The sequence below is a fragment of the Mustelus asterias genome, chromosome 21, assembly GCF_964213995.1.
Source record: "Mustelus asterias chromosome 21, sMusAst1.hap1.1, whole genome shotgun sequence".
Lineage (NCBI taxonomy): Eukaryota > Metazoa > Chordata > Chondrichthyes > Carcharhiniformes > Triakidae > Mustelus > Mustelus asterias.
This window is the reverse complement of record NC_135821.1, coordinates 47,679,248-47,696,209: the sequence shown is the minus strand read 5'-3', so window position 1 is coordinate 47,696,209 and position 16,962 is coordinate 47,679,248. Positions and strand designations below refer to the sequence as shown.

General features: G+C 40.4%; 1 protein-coding gene across 6 annotated transcripts in view; it reads left to right on the top strand.

Annotated features, from left to right (window-relative positions):
• Nucleotides 1–16,962, top strand: part of LOC144509240 (zinc finger MYM-type protein 4-like) — a 179,740-nt gene that overhangs the window by 76,960 nt on the left and 85,818 nt on the right. For all 6 annotated transcript variants that reach the window (XM_078237797.1, XM_078237800.1, XM_078237799.1 and 3 more), the window contains exon 2: nucleotides 9,418–9,478. In XM_078237797.1, the coding sequence (XP_078093923.1) occupies nucleotides 9,418–9,478 (61 nt within the window). The remainder of the gene's footprint in view (nucleotides 1–9,417; nucleotides 9,479–16,962) is intronic.

Below are 16,962 nucleotides of genomic sequence, written 5' to 3'. Positions count from 1 at the left end.
ATGTCCCATGTGCTTTTGAGGGGAACAAACTTTGTTTTATGATGAGGTGATAGTTCCTTTAAGAATGAGATTGGTCTGAAAGATTTCTGGTAAAAAGCTTGCTTCCAAGAAATGATGTTGTGACCCAGTTGTTTGGGAGATAACCAACAAGGAAAAAGAGAGAGCGTCAACCAGAAATTAATTGCAGGGCTGAGTAGGTCCATGGTTGTAGTTCTGCATTCAAACAGTTTGATTTTTGGTTTAAAATGAGCTGACAAGAGGAAACATCCCTTTAATACAGAGTTAAATTGAAATTCTGTGTGTTGGCTGGAAGAATTTAAAACTCTAGTTTATTGATGGGGGCCGCATGGTGGCACAGTGGCTAGCACTGCTGCCTCTCAGCGCCAGGGACCCAGGTTCGATTCCGAACTTGGGTGACTGTGCGGAGTCTGCCCGTTCTCCCTGTGTGGGTTTCCTCCATGTATTCTGCTTCCCCCCTCAGTCTGAAAGACTCGAACAGGTGTCGGAGTGTGGTGACTGGGGATTTTCAAAGTAACTTTATTGCAGTGTTAATGTAAGCATGCTTGCGACACTAATAATTGAGCTTTGAAACTTGTCTCCTAACGGTGAGTTGGGATCCTAGGGATGGTGAAGCTGAGAGGGGGAATGAGCTTAGATGTAGGACTCCAGAGTTAATACTAGATCAAGGAAATCTGAGGTGGCTACACGTGAGATACTGATGATGCCTGTGTTGAACTGGGAATCTGCAACTGTGGGACAGTTGGAGGAGATTTGAAGGGGCAACCTTGCCCAAAGTGATTGGACGTCCCAAAAAATCTTAGCCCTAATCTTAGCCTTTGAAACAGTGCTCAGATCAAATGGTTAGTCTGCCAATTTCTGATCATTTGCTAATTTGAGATAATGGATGTGTAAGTCAAATTACTGTAGAATGAAAGTTGAGTTAGAAAGTTCAGTTTAAAGTACAAGCATCTGTATTCATTTGCTATTAATATCTTTAACATAACTGTTTAAGATAGTGTAATAATGGTATTCATGATCTTTGATTTTGGTGCAGTAAAAATTATTTTGGATCAATCTGAGAAGCCTGTGGTTTAATTATTTTCGTAAATAACTGGGTTTTAGGATTCTAGAAACAATGTTACTGATCTTGACCAAGATCATAACAGATGGGGTTGGAACTAAGAGGCAGGTGTGCCACTACTTATCCTCAGTTGACACCTGTGCTCACCTGTACACTGATCAAGAACATAAATTTGTGCTTGTTATGAGATGAAATAATTTAAAATGTGACAAGGCTACACAATTATATTAATGACCAGGCTGAAAATGAATGAATTCTTGGCTTTGTTGAGACTGGAAAGCAAAGCAACTCACTGATTTGCAAAAGACGACCATTTGTGTGCTCTTTCATTTCTGATTATTCCTTTCTTCCTCTTTCTGCAATTTTCATTGTTTTATTTAATGTAATGCAGCTTTTAGAAATGTAGAAAATTCATGGCACAGAAAAAGCCATTTGGCCCATTGTCTCTGTGCCAGCTGAAAAAGCGCTAAGCAGCCTAATCACACTCTCCAATTACACTTCTTGGTCTGTAGCTCTGTAGGTAACGACACTTCAGATGCATATCCAAGTTTTTAAAAAATTGGATGATGGTTTCTGTCTTTACCACTCTTTCACGCATTGAGTTCCATGCTCACACTGCCCTTTGAGTTAAAGGATTTCTCCTCAACTCCCCTCTGCTATTCAACTAATTACTTTAGATTTACGCTGCCTGTTAGTTGACCTCTCTGCAAAAGGAAGTAGGTCTTCCTGTCCACTTTATCAAAACCCCTTGGTTTCATACACCTCAATTAAATCTCCCCTCAGCTTCCTCAGTTACAAAAAGAGAAAATCCTGGCCTAACCCTACAGCTAAGATGCTCAATTCTTGGCAAAATTCTCATGAATCTCCCCTACCTTTTCTAGTGGAATCACCGCTTTATTACAATGCAATGATCAGATTGAATGCAGTATTTTAACTGTTGCTTAACTAGTGTTTTAATCCCATAGCACGTTTTCTTTTCTTCCTTCACCAAATATTTAGCTTTTTCGATTCTGGTAACTGACACCACTGAAAGATGTGCTATACTTTGGAGCTTTAATTCCAGGATCACCGGCAATCTTGGGATCCACCGTAGAAGTTATTGCTTTTGTGTAAGCGTGAACAGACTTTTCTGCTCATCTATAAGGGCATCATGGACAAGCACACTTCTGCTCCCTGTTCAACGTAATGAACAAAAGTGAAAGTTCTAGTTAATTATTGTTTTATAAGCCATCTTTTGGTCGGGGACGGGGTGATGGGCTGTTTGCTCATTTGGCTAGATGACTAATGTGTGGATCGGATTAGCACGAGCAATCCCGTGTGTTGGCTGAATTAGACGAGGGACCTGCCTCCTTGTCCTACCCATAGCAAAATCATAACCCATCACCTTTGGGCAGAGAACTCAATAAGAATAATCTATTTTTTGTACTGGATGCTGAGGCCAATTTTAATGGCTGTAATTCTAAGGTTGGTGAAATTGATATGGACCTGGATTGGAACCATTTAATCATCATTGCCCTAAATCATGTGATGCAGTGGGGAACTATGAAAGATGTGTATTCTATTCCTTGAATTAAAATGAACCAAGTTTTTTTTATTTGCAAGTTTGGTATTAGCTTTTGAAAATCAAAAATAAATCACCAGCGACTAACTTCCAAGATAATACTTTACTGCTTGTATATAATCATGTAAAATTAGGGGTTTTAGGGGATTTTGTATGAGAGCCTTGATGCGTTTCCCCTTCCTGGCCCAGGGATCTTGTGACCTATTCTTGTGAACATCCCAAGTATGATTATAGATGAGGGTGGCTGTTTGCCCGATCTAATATAATCCTTATAGAAACCATGATTAAGATTCAGCAGCATCCGTGAGGCGAATACCTCCAGAAATTCTCCTCCATTACCTGACTTCCAAGATCTGACCAACCTTTGTGTGCAGAAGTGCTTCTTGATGCTGGTTGCAATTTGCCTGTTGTCAGTTAACTCAGTAGTCTTATTTTTCATTTTGAAATTGCATTCTGGATTAATGTTTCCCAATCCAGTAATTACCACATACCTCTAATGTCTCTCAAATCATCCTTCAAATAGGCTGCTCTATCCAAGATTTGTAATATTTCCTCAAAATTCAGTCTTGGACACTTGGAATTGGTTGTGTGGCCCTTTTCTGGACCACTTCCAGGGCTTGGGTGCTTGTCTGGGTCCGTTAGCAGAGGGTAATATTCAAGCTGCAGACCAATCAGAGTACTGTAGACTGTTAGCATAGCAATCTCCTATCAGCTTCTTTATAAGATAACCTGGGGATCAACTGTGAACCTTTTGGTTTTAAACGAGGGTTTACCTTTCAACTGTTGGGACATCTTGCAAACATTTCTTAGAACTAGTCCCTATTGTAATGAACTTATTGCTGCATCTCTTGCTGCAAAGTCCTAGTATTAAATATTTAATGAATTGGTGCAAGACAAAACCCCTTTATTCCTTTAAGGTAGGGTACAACAGCTGCTCACATCTCTTGGAAAGATCTGACCCTAACTGCCCAAGGCTCTGATGATCCCAGTTGCTTTTGAATCTGCTAATGGTGTGGTGACAGAATTTAAGCACTAAAAGAATACGATTGAAATAATTGTTCATTGGTTAAATAATTTTTACAACCTTACTGGTTTTGCTACCTACTTGCAAATAATGGCGGTTCCAATCACTGAGGTTTTCTCCTTGTGGCCTCTTCAATTAGATTGCATGAGCTATTTACGTAAAAGTCAAAAACAGGTGCCTTTATTTCATTCAGAAATGCAGATTGTTCATTTTTATCTCAATATTCAAGAGAGCACTCTATTCATGAGAATTCAATGCATTTAATCACAAAGTGGAAAAACCTTATGACAATGCTTCCCAAACGAGCTTTCCGTGTGACCCCATTTTACCACTTGAAAATTAACATGATCCCAGACACCAGCAAAAACAAAGTAGCAATAAAGCAACATAGTAATATTCAACTGTGTAATATATCATTTGAATCTGAAAATTTGTGTTTTAAAGTACTCTACTTGCCTTAGCCAAGCTCTCCATAGTCCATGACCGACACTTATGACACCAAAAGCTATTTCTGCAACCCCATTGGGGGTGGTGACCTACAGTTTGGGAACTGCTACTATTTGAGATGCTTTAAAACTTATTTACTGCGGGAAGAAATTGGGTAGTGTGGCAAATGAATATTCTTGCAACTGATCGGTGAGGTGTGGGTTCACATTTAATTCAGGCTGGGTCATGGGGATGGTGCATAAAATTATGGATTATTTCCAAATGGATTAGAACATAGAATAGTACAGCATAGGAACAGGCCATTCGACCCACATTGTTGTGCCTAACATGTCGCCAAATTAAACTAATCCCTTCTGCCTGCCCTTGGTCCATATCCTTCTATTCCTTGCAAATTCAGGTGCTTATCTAAAAGTCCCTTAAATACCCCTATTGTATCTTCTTGGACCACCACCCCTAGCAGTGCATTCCAGACACCTACTGTCTCTGTGTAAAGAAAATCATGCCCCTCACATCTCCTTTGAACTTTCCCCCTCTCACCTTAGGTGCATGTCCCTTAGCATTAGACATTTCAACTCTGGGGAAAAGATTCTGACTATCAACCCTATCTATGTCTCATAATTTTATAGACTTTCTATCGGGTCTCCCCTCAGCCTGCACCGCTCCAAAGAAAACAGCCCTAGTTTTTACAACCTCTCTTCATAGCTCATACCCGCTAATCCAGGCAATTTCCTGGTAAATCTTTTCTGCAATCTCTCCAAAGCCTCCACGTCCTCCCAGCAATACTCGAGTGCGGTGAACCAAAGTTGTATAAAGCTGCAAGGTGACACCCGGGCTCTTGTACTCAATGCCCTGACCAATAAAGGAAAGCATGCCATACACCGCCTTTACCCCCTGTCTACTTGTGTGACCACTTTCAGGGAGCTATGGACTTGAAACCCAAGATCCCTCTCTACATCAGTGCTGTTCAGCATTCTGCCATTAACTGTATCCTCACTCTTAACATTTTTTCTCCCAAAGTACAACACCTCACACTTGCCTGGATTAAACTCCATCTGCCATTTCTTCGTCCATATCTGCAACTGATCTATATCCTGCTGTATCTTTTGACATTGGCGTTGGAATGTCACCTCATTATACTGTTGATAGATGGACACTTTTACTGTGGTCATAATGACTGGTATAATAAATGTCACAGTTACTTTTCTGGGGGGGCGTTAAGGTAAGTTGGGCAGTGCGTTGAGGGTTTTATATTAGAGCTGTTGGTCTGTGCTGCTGTCAGTGAGTGTTCAAAATGGTAAAGTTGTTCAGTTCCCCAACACCTTTGTTGCGGGGTTTCAAGGTGGCCGGGTAATGTCAAAAATTTCAGACATTACAAGACTCATGAAGCTAGTGTCTCAGTTTAAAGATGTAGCCTTTATTTTGACCAGTGGCTGCTAGTACGAGACATCAGAGGGTCGGGGCAACTCCTGTGATGGAGCAGCTAGACCTCTCCAATTAATTCCAGCATATACAATTCAAAACAAGTCAATTATAGATGTTGTTATTAATTACTCACGCCTTTCATTAGTTTTAACTCTGTCATCTTCAATAATACCTGTCAGATACTTTAACCAATTGCATCTTACCTTCTGGCATAATGGCATTTCATTAGTCCTTCGAATCCGGATGCTAACTCCTGTCTTGGCTAACCCCACTTCCTCTGTTGCGTACTGACCTCGGACGCTAGCCACAGAGTTCAAAGTGAGCATTCCCATAAGTTTCCCTAACGGTCACTGCCAAACCAGATTAACACACAACTCCATGTCTGGGCATGCATCCAATTTATCTGGACAGTGAATAAGCCCTATTCGTGAAGTCTGATTAAGTGTTCTGAATATTCTTGCCACTAAAAACTCTGTTGATAAAACCTTGCATATTCCCAAGGTTTCAATATTCTCTTAGAATATGGCTTGTCCTAATGCCCTTTACCATGATGCTTTGCAGCAATCTTGTCTTTGGCTAAAGTGAACAATGATTCTTAAAAATACATGAATACATTCAAAATATCAGCGTGTGTTTTTAAACTGTAATCACTTGTTTGAATCTCTTACTGCATTTCATAAGTGTGTAAACTGCTTTATTGTTAGCTTATAAGTTTGTTTTAAAGTCATTTAACTCTATGCTGATAGTTCTGTCAGTGTCCTAATGTTTAATGGTTTAAAAATCTCTACTAACCAGTTAGGATTTTCCCCTTACAACCTTGATAAACACAAGTGTGGTTGTGTCAGCAAATTGCCCATTTCATCACATGGTTTCGGTAGCTAATCACCAACCAACTTCCTCAATCCAGTGTCGCTAATGTTTTGAATTTTCAAATGTCAAAGTTACAGAACACTTATTGGAAGTTGTGAAGGAAAGCACTAATGCACAATCATTTAGATTTCATGGGAGAATTAACAGGACAATTGAAGTATGTTAATCAACTTGCTCATTCTGACTTTCTTAGTACATTAAAGCATATTCTTTATTTTTACTTTTGTTTCAATGTATTATTTAATTTGTTTGAATTTAATCCATTTTGTTTTTTTCTCTGGCATTTTAATCAAACCTTCATACAGCCCAATCAAATTCAGAGTGCCATATGGCGATGAATAGCAATATGTAGGTCTGTTGCATCCTCTGCATCTGTAATCTATTTCCGCAGCCAGTGGCTATCCTGATTGAGATGAGCTCTCAGCATGGACTGGGAATCAACATTTAATCCATGATCTGCGTTTTATTTTTTCATAGGATGTGGGTGTCACTGGTAAAGTCAGCATTTGTTGCCTATTTCTATTTGTCCTTGAGAAGGTGCTGATGAGCGGCCTTCTTGAATAGCTGCAGTCCATCTGGTGTAGGTATCCACACTATTATTAGGAAGGGAGTTATTAGATTTTGACTCAGCCATAGTTAAAGAATGGTGACATATTTCCAAGTCCAAATACATGAATCGCAAAAGGTTAATATACACCTACAGCAAGTAATTAGGAAAGCTAATACATGTTGTTATTTATTGGGAGGGGAATGGAATACAAAAGTAGAGAGGCTATGCTTCAGTTATACAAAGCATTGATAAGACCACATCTAGAGTAATGTGTACAGTATTGGTCACCTTATTTAAGAAAGGATGTAAATGCACTAGATGTTGAAATTGTTTACTAGACATTAACTTGAATGGGAGGGCTGTCTTATGAGGAAATGTTGGCCAGGCTAGGCCTGTTTCCACTGGAACTTTGAAGAATAAGAGGCAACTTGATTGAAACATAAGATCCTGAGGGGTCTTAACAGGCTGGGTGTGGAAAGGTGGCTTCCTGTTAGGGGAGAATCAAGAACTAGGGGTCACTGTTTAAAAATAAGGGGTCACCCATTTAGGGCAGAGATGGGGAGCAATTTGTTTCTCTGAGGGTCATGAGTCTATGGAATTCTTCCTCGAAAAACATCGGAAGCTGACTATTTGAATATTTTTAAGACAGAGCTAGGTAGTTTCTTGAAAAGCAAGGGGTAAAAGCTTATCGGGGCTAGGTGGGAATGTGGAGTTGTGGAATCAGAATTAGGCAGAGTAGGCTCAAAAGGTCGAGTAGCCGACTAATGTGTACATTTGTATGTGTGTAGTTTGGAGGTGGTGATGTTCTCATGCTTCTGTTGCCCTTGTCCTTCTAGTTGGCAGAGATTGCAGATTTGAAAGGTGCTGTTGAAGGAACCTTGGTGCGTTGCTGCAGTGCATCTTGTAGAAGATGCACACTGCTGCCACCTTGCGCTGATGGTGGAGGGAGTGAATATTTAAGTTTGTGGATCGGCTGCTGGTCAAGCAGGCTGCTTTGTCCTAAGCTGCTTATGAGTTGTTGGAGCTGCGTTTATTCAGGGAAGTGGTGAGTATTCCATCACACCACTCACCTGTGCATTGTGGAAGCTGGACAAGATCTGGGGAGTCAGGAGGTGAGTTCTCACCTCAGAATTCCAAGACTGTTAGAGCTTTTTCCAGCTTTTGTGGGCACATTATTTATATGAGTATTCTTGTCAGTGTTAATCCTCAAGATGTTAATGGTGGGAGAGATTCAGTAATGGTAATGCCATTAAATGTTTAGATTCTGTCTTGCTGGAGATGGTCATTAACTGACATTTCTGTGGCATGAATGTTATTTGCCACTTATCAGTCCGGGTCTGAATGTTGCTTCGTTGCCTAGGTCAGTGCCAGTGGTCTATCTTTTTTTTTGCCTTTGTCGTGGTTTGGTACAACTTGAGTGACTGGCTAGATCATTTCATGGAAATTTAAGAATCAATTGCATTACTGTGAGTCTAGAGTGACATGTAGGCCAGATCAGGTAAGGATGTCCGATTTCCTTCCCCAAAGGGCATTAGTGAACCGGATGGGTTTTTATGACAATTGATAGTCTCATGAGACTATCTTAATTCCAGATTTCTATTAATTGAACTTAAATTCCACCAGCTCCTGTGGTGGGATTTGAACCAGTGTCCCAGTGCATTAAATTGGCCTAAGGGTTACTGGTCTAGCGACATTACTACTGAGCCACTGTCTCTCCTCAAAGAATGAGATGGCATACATTTAAAGTAATTGGCAGAAGAAGCAAAAGTGATATGAGAAAAAAACATTTTCACTCAAGGTCTGAAATGCACTGCCTGAGTCTTTGATGTATGTAGGTTGAATTGAGGTGTTCAAGAGAAAATTAGACGATTATTTGAAAAGTAGCAATCTTCAGGGTTATGAGGAGAAGGCAGAAGAATGACACTGGGTGAAATGCTCACTTGGAGAGCCAGTGCAGACACAATGGACTGAATGTCTTCCTTCTGCACTGTAACAATTGTGATTGTGTGTGTCTTATTGTTACCCTGGATGGTAGTTTGTTTTATTTTCAAAAAGAGTTTCTGTTCTGCCTCATGAAAGTCCTTGCAAACAGTGTGCTTTTAATTGCATCTCTGTGGGTCCTGTGCTTCTGTTAAATGCCATGTTATGTTACACTGCAGCATGGGTACATTTAGTTAACAATTCCATGTGTGTTTAAATAAACTTGAGCTGATGAGAGAGGTGACTGATATTACAGCAAGCAATGTGACAAATGCAAGATATGTGCATTGTGTGCAGGACTACAATGCAATATACTTAATTCCTAGCATATCATTTATAAAACTTATTAAAATAAATGATTTTCAAGATGGATTTCAGGAATGCCATTTCTCCCAGGCAGAAGTGGAACAAAGTACAGTTATATTCCAAGATTCCATGTCAATTGTTTCACTCCAATATTTTTATGAATTTTTTGCTTCCAGGATGATGACTATCTTGTCAATGCTGCTTCTCCTGGTGCATGGGAAGAAGATGGTGATGCTAGTAAGTCTTATTTTTGTGTTGAATTTGGATAAAGCGTCTTAACAAAAACATTGTTTCTATAAAAGGCTAAAACTCCATCTATGACGATTCTGCAGTAAAATTAGAGTCAGCTGGTCGCTGCAAAACTGATCATCATTTTGCCATATGAAACATAGCAAAACTGTGGTTCGTATATCGCTGGAAATGTCAATACTAGATATACTTTGTGGGATACTGATTGGGCATCGAATAAGGAAAAATATATAAAAACTTGTAATTTGTGACAAAATTAATCTTCAGTTATAAAATATTTTATGGAGCATTTGTAAATCGCTTATGGCATTGTTTACTTTGAGTTTTTGTATATGGGTAGTGTGGGGGGACCGTCTGGATGTTGAATCAATTTGTAATGTGAAAATTCTACTGTGTGATAGCCCATGTGCTTTGGGAAACGTATATTTTATTTTGTGCGATGTCCCAAAGTAGGCTGGGGTAGTATTCTGAAAAGGTTTTCATTCTTATGACAGCGTTAGGTCCAAGAAATTTCCACGGGACCTGAGATTGCCATGAACGTGATCACCTAAGAAGCAAAGGGTAAATACAAAGCTAATTGCAGTGGATTACATCAGCCAGTGTTTGCAGTTTGGCAGTTCAGAACACACTGAAAATTTGTGTAAAGAGGAAGCAAGGTTCTGTCCAAATGGAGCAGCTTGGCAGGCTTTGAATAGGTCCTGGTGTATTGAAGCAAATCTCTGAAAATAGAGCATACCATGCGTTATACTTTTGGAAAGAGCAGAAGGGCAAAGTGGATTGGACAAAACCCATTGCGCTATTTGTGTTTAAAGGAGTCATAAAGGGGAGTCTCTGGGGATTGCGTGCCATCAGCAATGTTGTTGCCTGAATGCGCGAGGGTCTGAAGATGTGCACCTTGTTGGTGGTAACCATGTTCAAGCTGTCAAATGGAATATGGCTGTTGGTATATGCAACTGAAAGCCAAAACAATTAGACGGGAAGTGAGGAATCCTACAAAATGGAGGCCAAGTTGAAAAGACTGAGATTGCACGTGGTTCTACATTTGTGTGGAAAGTAATGTTTGTAACTATATAAGATATATCTCTGTTGTATTGACTATTTAAAATGAAATTTGCCTCTTGTTTAAAATACCCTTTACCTGTTAATTAATGTTTGAATTATATTCATTTTAGTTTGGGACAGTACAAGTTTTAAAAAGTGAAATCTTGTCCAGTGATTTTCTTTCCGTTAATGTTCTGGATTCCTTTTTTTTTACGTCCTTGGAATCGTAACAAAAGTGAGGAGTGTATTTTTCGATTGACTTCTGGAAAATTTGAGGCTGTTGGGATATTTTGCATGATGGGTGTTTAAGAAGTCCTGAGACTAATTGTCCTACTATGGCACTGGTTGAAATGGGACAAACCATTTGGTAATTGAAATATGAAAGACCTTCTGGCCTACTAACTCAAATACTTGTTGAGAAGAAACATTCTTGTTATAGTTTGTACTTGACAGTAATTTAAACTTGAAACTGCAACATCACTTAGAACTGTCTTTGCCTTTCTGAAGAAAAAACATGAGAAGGGAAGGTGAGTGTTGGAGAACCATCAAAAATTGCCCACGTTTATGAATAGCTGCTCAGATTTATTTCTGAAAAGTCTACATAAAGTCTTGCCAACAGTGGACTTCTGAAAGTATTGACACATCCTGGAATCGGATTCAAATTGTTGTCTGTTTGGCTGCCAGTAGTTTGATTTTGTAATAAAAATTACATTGCAATCTGGCATTTTAGAAAACATTGCTTATGAATTTGAGAATACTTAAAATATTTCCATCGATGCGGTGCTGTGTGTTGATGTTAACTGCCTCCATTCTGCTACCTATCATCACTAGGGATTTTGCTCCTGTAGCAGTTTATAGTTTCTACCGTGACGGCATGGTAGCACAGTGGTTAGCACTGCTGCTTCACAGCTCCAGGGACCTGGGTTCGATTCTCGGCTTGGTTCACTGTCTGTGTGGAGTTTGCACATTCTCCTCGTGTCTGCGTGAGTTTCCTCCGGGTGCTCCGGTTTCCTCCCACAGTCCAAAGATGGGCGGGTTAGGTTGATTGGCCATGCTAAAATTGCCCCTTCGTGTCCTGGGATGCGTAGATTAGAGGGATTAGCGGGTAAAATATGTAGGGATATGGGGGTAGGGCCTGGGTGGGATCCTGGTCGGTGCAGACTCGATGGGCCGAATGGCCTCTTTCTGTACTGTAGGGTTTCTGTGATTTCTATGATAAACTGGAGAAATCTCAACAATATTGATCTGTGCAACTTGATTTATTGCTTGACCAATTGCTTTGGACAGCTTAATTTGTTGGTTTGAATTCATAAAATAATTTCCTTATTTAACTAATATCAACCTATGAGCAATTGTGAATGGACTGTGAACTTGAACTGTGATTCCGAATTGTGAACTTTTTTGTTCTGTACTTCTTTGTAAATTTCTAATTTGAAACTTTGTCATTATTATTGTCATGCCGAAATAAATGGAAACTTATTGAGAGCAAAGACTTTCTAATTTGGTCTTTATTTAAATTCTTTGGATTCTCTTCCTGCACTTATACTCGCACTGTTACATGAACTGTTTCTGCATGTTTTTCCTTGACTTGATAAATCATCCAAAGACTTGATGCGATGTTACATCTGACAACACCCATCTCTCCTCCACTTCTCTCAACCCATGCATTTTTTTGTGTTGTCAACCTTCTTGTGAAACATTCTGTCTTGGATAGGCTGCAATTTTATCCACTTAAACATTAGGAAGAGCAAAGCCATAGTTGTTCCCTTGTTGCAAATGCCATAGTAATGTTCCCTATAAGCTGAGCAATCGCAAAGCAACCTGAAAATCCGTGCACAGGCTGTGCGCAGGCTAGCCTTTTAAGTTGTCAGGCCTCCATGACCGCGCAAAACTAAAAAGCCAAGTGACCACGCACTTTAATTACCAGGGAACTCCACAAAAAATAAATACATTATTTCATACGCTGGCTTCCATTGCTGAACCCGGTCTAGCCCACAGTCCCAGATTGGAGTTGACTGATCTCAACTTTGGCATCCTATTGGATTGAGCTGAGTTTCCAAGCCTCCAAGATATCTATCGCAAAAAAATCTAATTCCATTCCTAACATCTCCCTTCACTGCCAGTGCCATTGTTATATTGCTGAACGCCAGTAGGTGAAGAAAGAAACCAGAGCCTTTCTTTACTTGGAATAGATTTATTCAATAAATTAAATAAAAATGAGAGGGGGTGACGGTCACTGATGGGGCACTATAACTAAAACAAAACTTCCAAGGCAGTTTAACTAATTAGACCAAAATGCTATTTCCGGATGTTATGATGCACCCCAGCCCCAGCAGCGCCTGTTGGCCGTGGAAGGCCTAGAATGTACCATTGGACATTGAGTGCTCCATTTCTAGGGCAACCCAGCTGCAAACGTAGCCGCAGTAGTGAGGCCTGCAGACTGCCGGGGTCAGAAGACTCCCTCAACCGCACACTGCCTGACCTGTTGGATGGCCAACTTGGCCAGGAGCAGGTCTATGAGGGGGTCCTTTTTCCTTTGCACTAGGTGAGGATCCCTTAATGTACTCAAGTAATTATCCAATCAGTGTGCACCACCTGTATCTATGTAACCTCAGTTGATACAACTAACCGCCATGTATTGTTGACACCCTCATCCATGCCTTTGTCTCAATTATTCCAGTATTTTCATAGCTGGCCTGCCAGCCTCAACTATCCATATTCTCCCAGACTGTTGCTTGTATCCTAACAGCATAGTGTCCTGCTCATCCTTCATCCCTGTGCTAGCTGACCTACATTGTCTCATGGTCTGCCAATAAATGGCCTTATCTCTTCCTGTCTCTGCAAACTGTTCTCACCACACAACCCTTCAGGAGTTCATTTTTCCTCCAGTCTGGCTTCTTAGGCATTCCCGGTCCCCATGTTTGGCATCTATGTCTTTAACCATTAAAATCCTCAAACCCTTTTATTCTGTCCCTAAACTTCTTCCTATTCCAATCCAGTCTTCGGTTTAATACAGCCCTTGCAGAACTGAATAGTTGGAAGATGATGCTTAAATTATTAAAGGTGAATTATATTTATCTTGCTTTAATGAGTTCAAAACAAATTTCTAGAATGTTTGTAATTGATGCATATTGGATGTGCAGGTATTATTGCAAGGCATTAATCTCCCAGAGTGGCTGAGGTGCAGTCAGTTGTGCGCTGAGGCTACAACTTGAAATAATTGCAGTAAGATCACATGATGGCTCATGCTGAGGAAAGCCTGCATTTTCTTTTGTGCAAAGTCCCTTTAAGATCAAAGTGGGCTGAGGGGTATTCTGGAAGAGGGTTAATTGATTTCCAGTTTATGACATTATTAGATTTCAAGAAGTGGCCATGTGAACTCAGGTTGTCATGGGGAAGAACAGGCAAGAAGTAAAGGGATAATAGATTGCCAATTGCAGTGGGGTTTGGTCAACCAATATTTTCTGATAGTACAGAAAACACTGAACATTTGTGTAAAGAGGAAGTAAGCAATATTCTCTCAGAATGGGTCAGTTTTCTGTTTGGCAGGATTTGAACTGATCCTGGTGTAGAAACAGCTCTCTGAGAATAGAGCAGAGACTGTGTTACTATGTATGTTATGCAGGGAGCTGAAGACAGGAAGGGCAAAGGATTCTTTATTGGAAAATACCCATTACTGCTCTTCAATGCTGCCACAGCCCACCAGACCATCTAAAAGGGTTGGGGAAGGGAGTCTCTGGGCCTAGTATGACTTGAGTGAGAGCGGGTTCACAGACATGTGCCTTGTCAATGGCAATCGTGCCCGGGGACATTCGATGGTCTGCTGGCGAATGTGACCCCCAGGGCTGAATCAATGAGTGGAAAATTAGCAAACTTTCATCGTGGATTTGGGAATGCTATGAGATTGAACAAGGTTCCAATTTTGTGTGGGAAGTTATGTGAGTGCCTGAGGCATATCTCTTATAGCAGCTATTTAAAGTAAAATTTACCCTTTACCTTTTCATTTGACACATCCTTCATATGTTAATGTTTGGATTATGTTAATTTTAGTTGGTTTGTACAAGAAGTGTTTCAAAATGTTGGAATGTTGTCCAAAGTTTTATTTATTCCATGTAAGTTGGGAATTCCTTTTTTTAAAAAAAACTGATATGAAGCTAACAATGAGATTTAATTCATTCTTTTTGGCTGGCGTTGGCTTCCATGGGTGCAGACTGCCAGTGCTGTCTATGTCAGTGATGCATGGTGACACCCATCTTGAAGGATCAATGATTTTCATGTAATTACTGCAAGGTACTTTGAATATATTTCACCAGGACTTTGTATTTATGTAAAATTAATCTTTAGCAGCATTCCTTTCCGTGCCAGACTCGGCGCTGTCTGTGCTTTTTTAAAAAATTGGACTCCGTTCTCTGAATTATGGACACGTGTTTCGGGTTAAACCATACTATGTTTAATCCTGCTGTGTGATGGTAGGCACAATAGAAAAGCTGTAAAAAGATAACGAGAGGTTTGCAGTCGGATGTAAAATATTGGTGGTAACGTGGTTCTTCACACGCTGCTCGCTGGTTTATGTCTTTATAATGCAAGCAGAGACCTTTATCTGCTTATGAATACAATACTTTGGAAGCTGTTTGGTTAACAAGGCTGAAAATTCATGTAAAGACCCCGCAGATACTTCTACAGTATATATAGAAGCAGTTGATGAACTTTTTTTTAAAAAAGAAGCTTTTTAAATAGCATAATGCCAGATTGGGCATCAGTAGAAACAGGGATGTTCTTGTATCATATTGGACATTTTCAATTTATAAAAATAAATATTTAGGAGGGATCTTCCGATCTTGTTTGCCCCCCCTCCAGCTGCCAGCAAGAATGCAAAATTTGGCGCTGAGCCAAAACACTTTTCACTGCAGCGTCACTGGAGAATCTCAGTTGTGGGTGAAGTCAGAGGTTTCCGGCGATAGGCTAATGAAACATGTCTTTCAATGGAAAAAGCGTGAAACAAAATAATCATACATTTTATAACTGATGGAGAAAATCTTAGGCAAGTGAGTCTTTTTTTTGTGTTCTCCAGAAGGGCGCACTCCCTTCCACTGAAGGTAGTCATCCTCTAATCCTTCAGCCAAGTAGTATTAAGCATCAAGAAGGTATCAATGAATAGAGGACATCATGGGCTCACTTTTTTTTTCTGGCGCCTCAACAGTCACGCACAGGTACTTATGGCCATGCTCCATAGAGGAATGAAAAGCAGAAACAGTGGCTGACATTTCCCTATGCTAACCCAAAGTGCTGTAGCTAATTGTTGCACGATTATCAGTTAGCTCAAATGTGACACCTTCTCGGTCCAAAATGCCTCAGAGAATATGCCTTCTGGGTCATCAGGAAAGCCCATCTTGTAGATCTATCCCGACCTTATTGCTATCTTGCAGTTTCATCTCTGGAGCAGATGGTATTTGCATAACTTTTGAATTTTAGAAAGAAAATTAAATGTTCACACATCTAGGGAAATCCATTGCTGCTAATCTGGGGAAGTTGTTTTTAATCTGTTAAATTGTACTCAAAATAAATGTGCTGGCAGCAGAATGTAAAATCCAGTGCACCTTAAATAAACTGAGTTTGACAGCAGTATTAAATATAGAACAGTTGAAAAAGGGCTGTATTTGCACATTGGCATTCGATAGGCAAAAATGACTATTAGGTATCAATTCAAGAGGTCTTGAGGTGAGTGCTGTTGCATTGGAGGCAAGGACCTTTTTACGGCATTAACTGGCAGAGGCAGGTGAGTTTTGGGCCTGCGGTGAAGTGGGAAGGTGCCCCATGGACAGTGAAAGGGGAGGTAGGTGGGTGGGTGTCATCATGGAAAGATGAACAGAGATGAGGGGGGGGGGGGGGGTCTCCCCAAAAGGAAGGACTTCTATGGAGTCTTCGTGTGGGTCTGTACAGTAGTTGCCCAGAAGTTAGAAGTGTTTTATTTATTCATTCTTGGAATGTGGACAGAGTTGATTAGGCCAGCACTTAGTGCCCATCCCGAATTTCCCTTAAGTTGGTGAGCTGCTTCTTGAACTGCTGCAGACCGTGTGCTGTAAGTATACCGACAGTACTGGTAGGAAGGGAGTTCCAAGAGTTTTGACCCAGTGACGCTGAAGGAATTTGTGTGAAAGTGCTGCCAATCGAGTGTTTTGTCCTGGATGGTGTTCAGCTTTGTGTGTTGGAGCTTTACTCATCCAAGTAAGGGGAGAATATTCCATCACACTCCTGACTTGTGCCTTGTAGATTGTGGACAGGCTTTGGGGAGTCAGAAGATGTTGCTCACTGCAGGATTCCTAGCATCTGACCTGCTCTTGGAGCCATGGTATTGATATGTCTAGTCCACTTAATTTTCTGGTCAATGGTAATCGTGGAGATTAGCATTAGTAAGGAGATTAGAACATAGA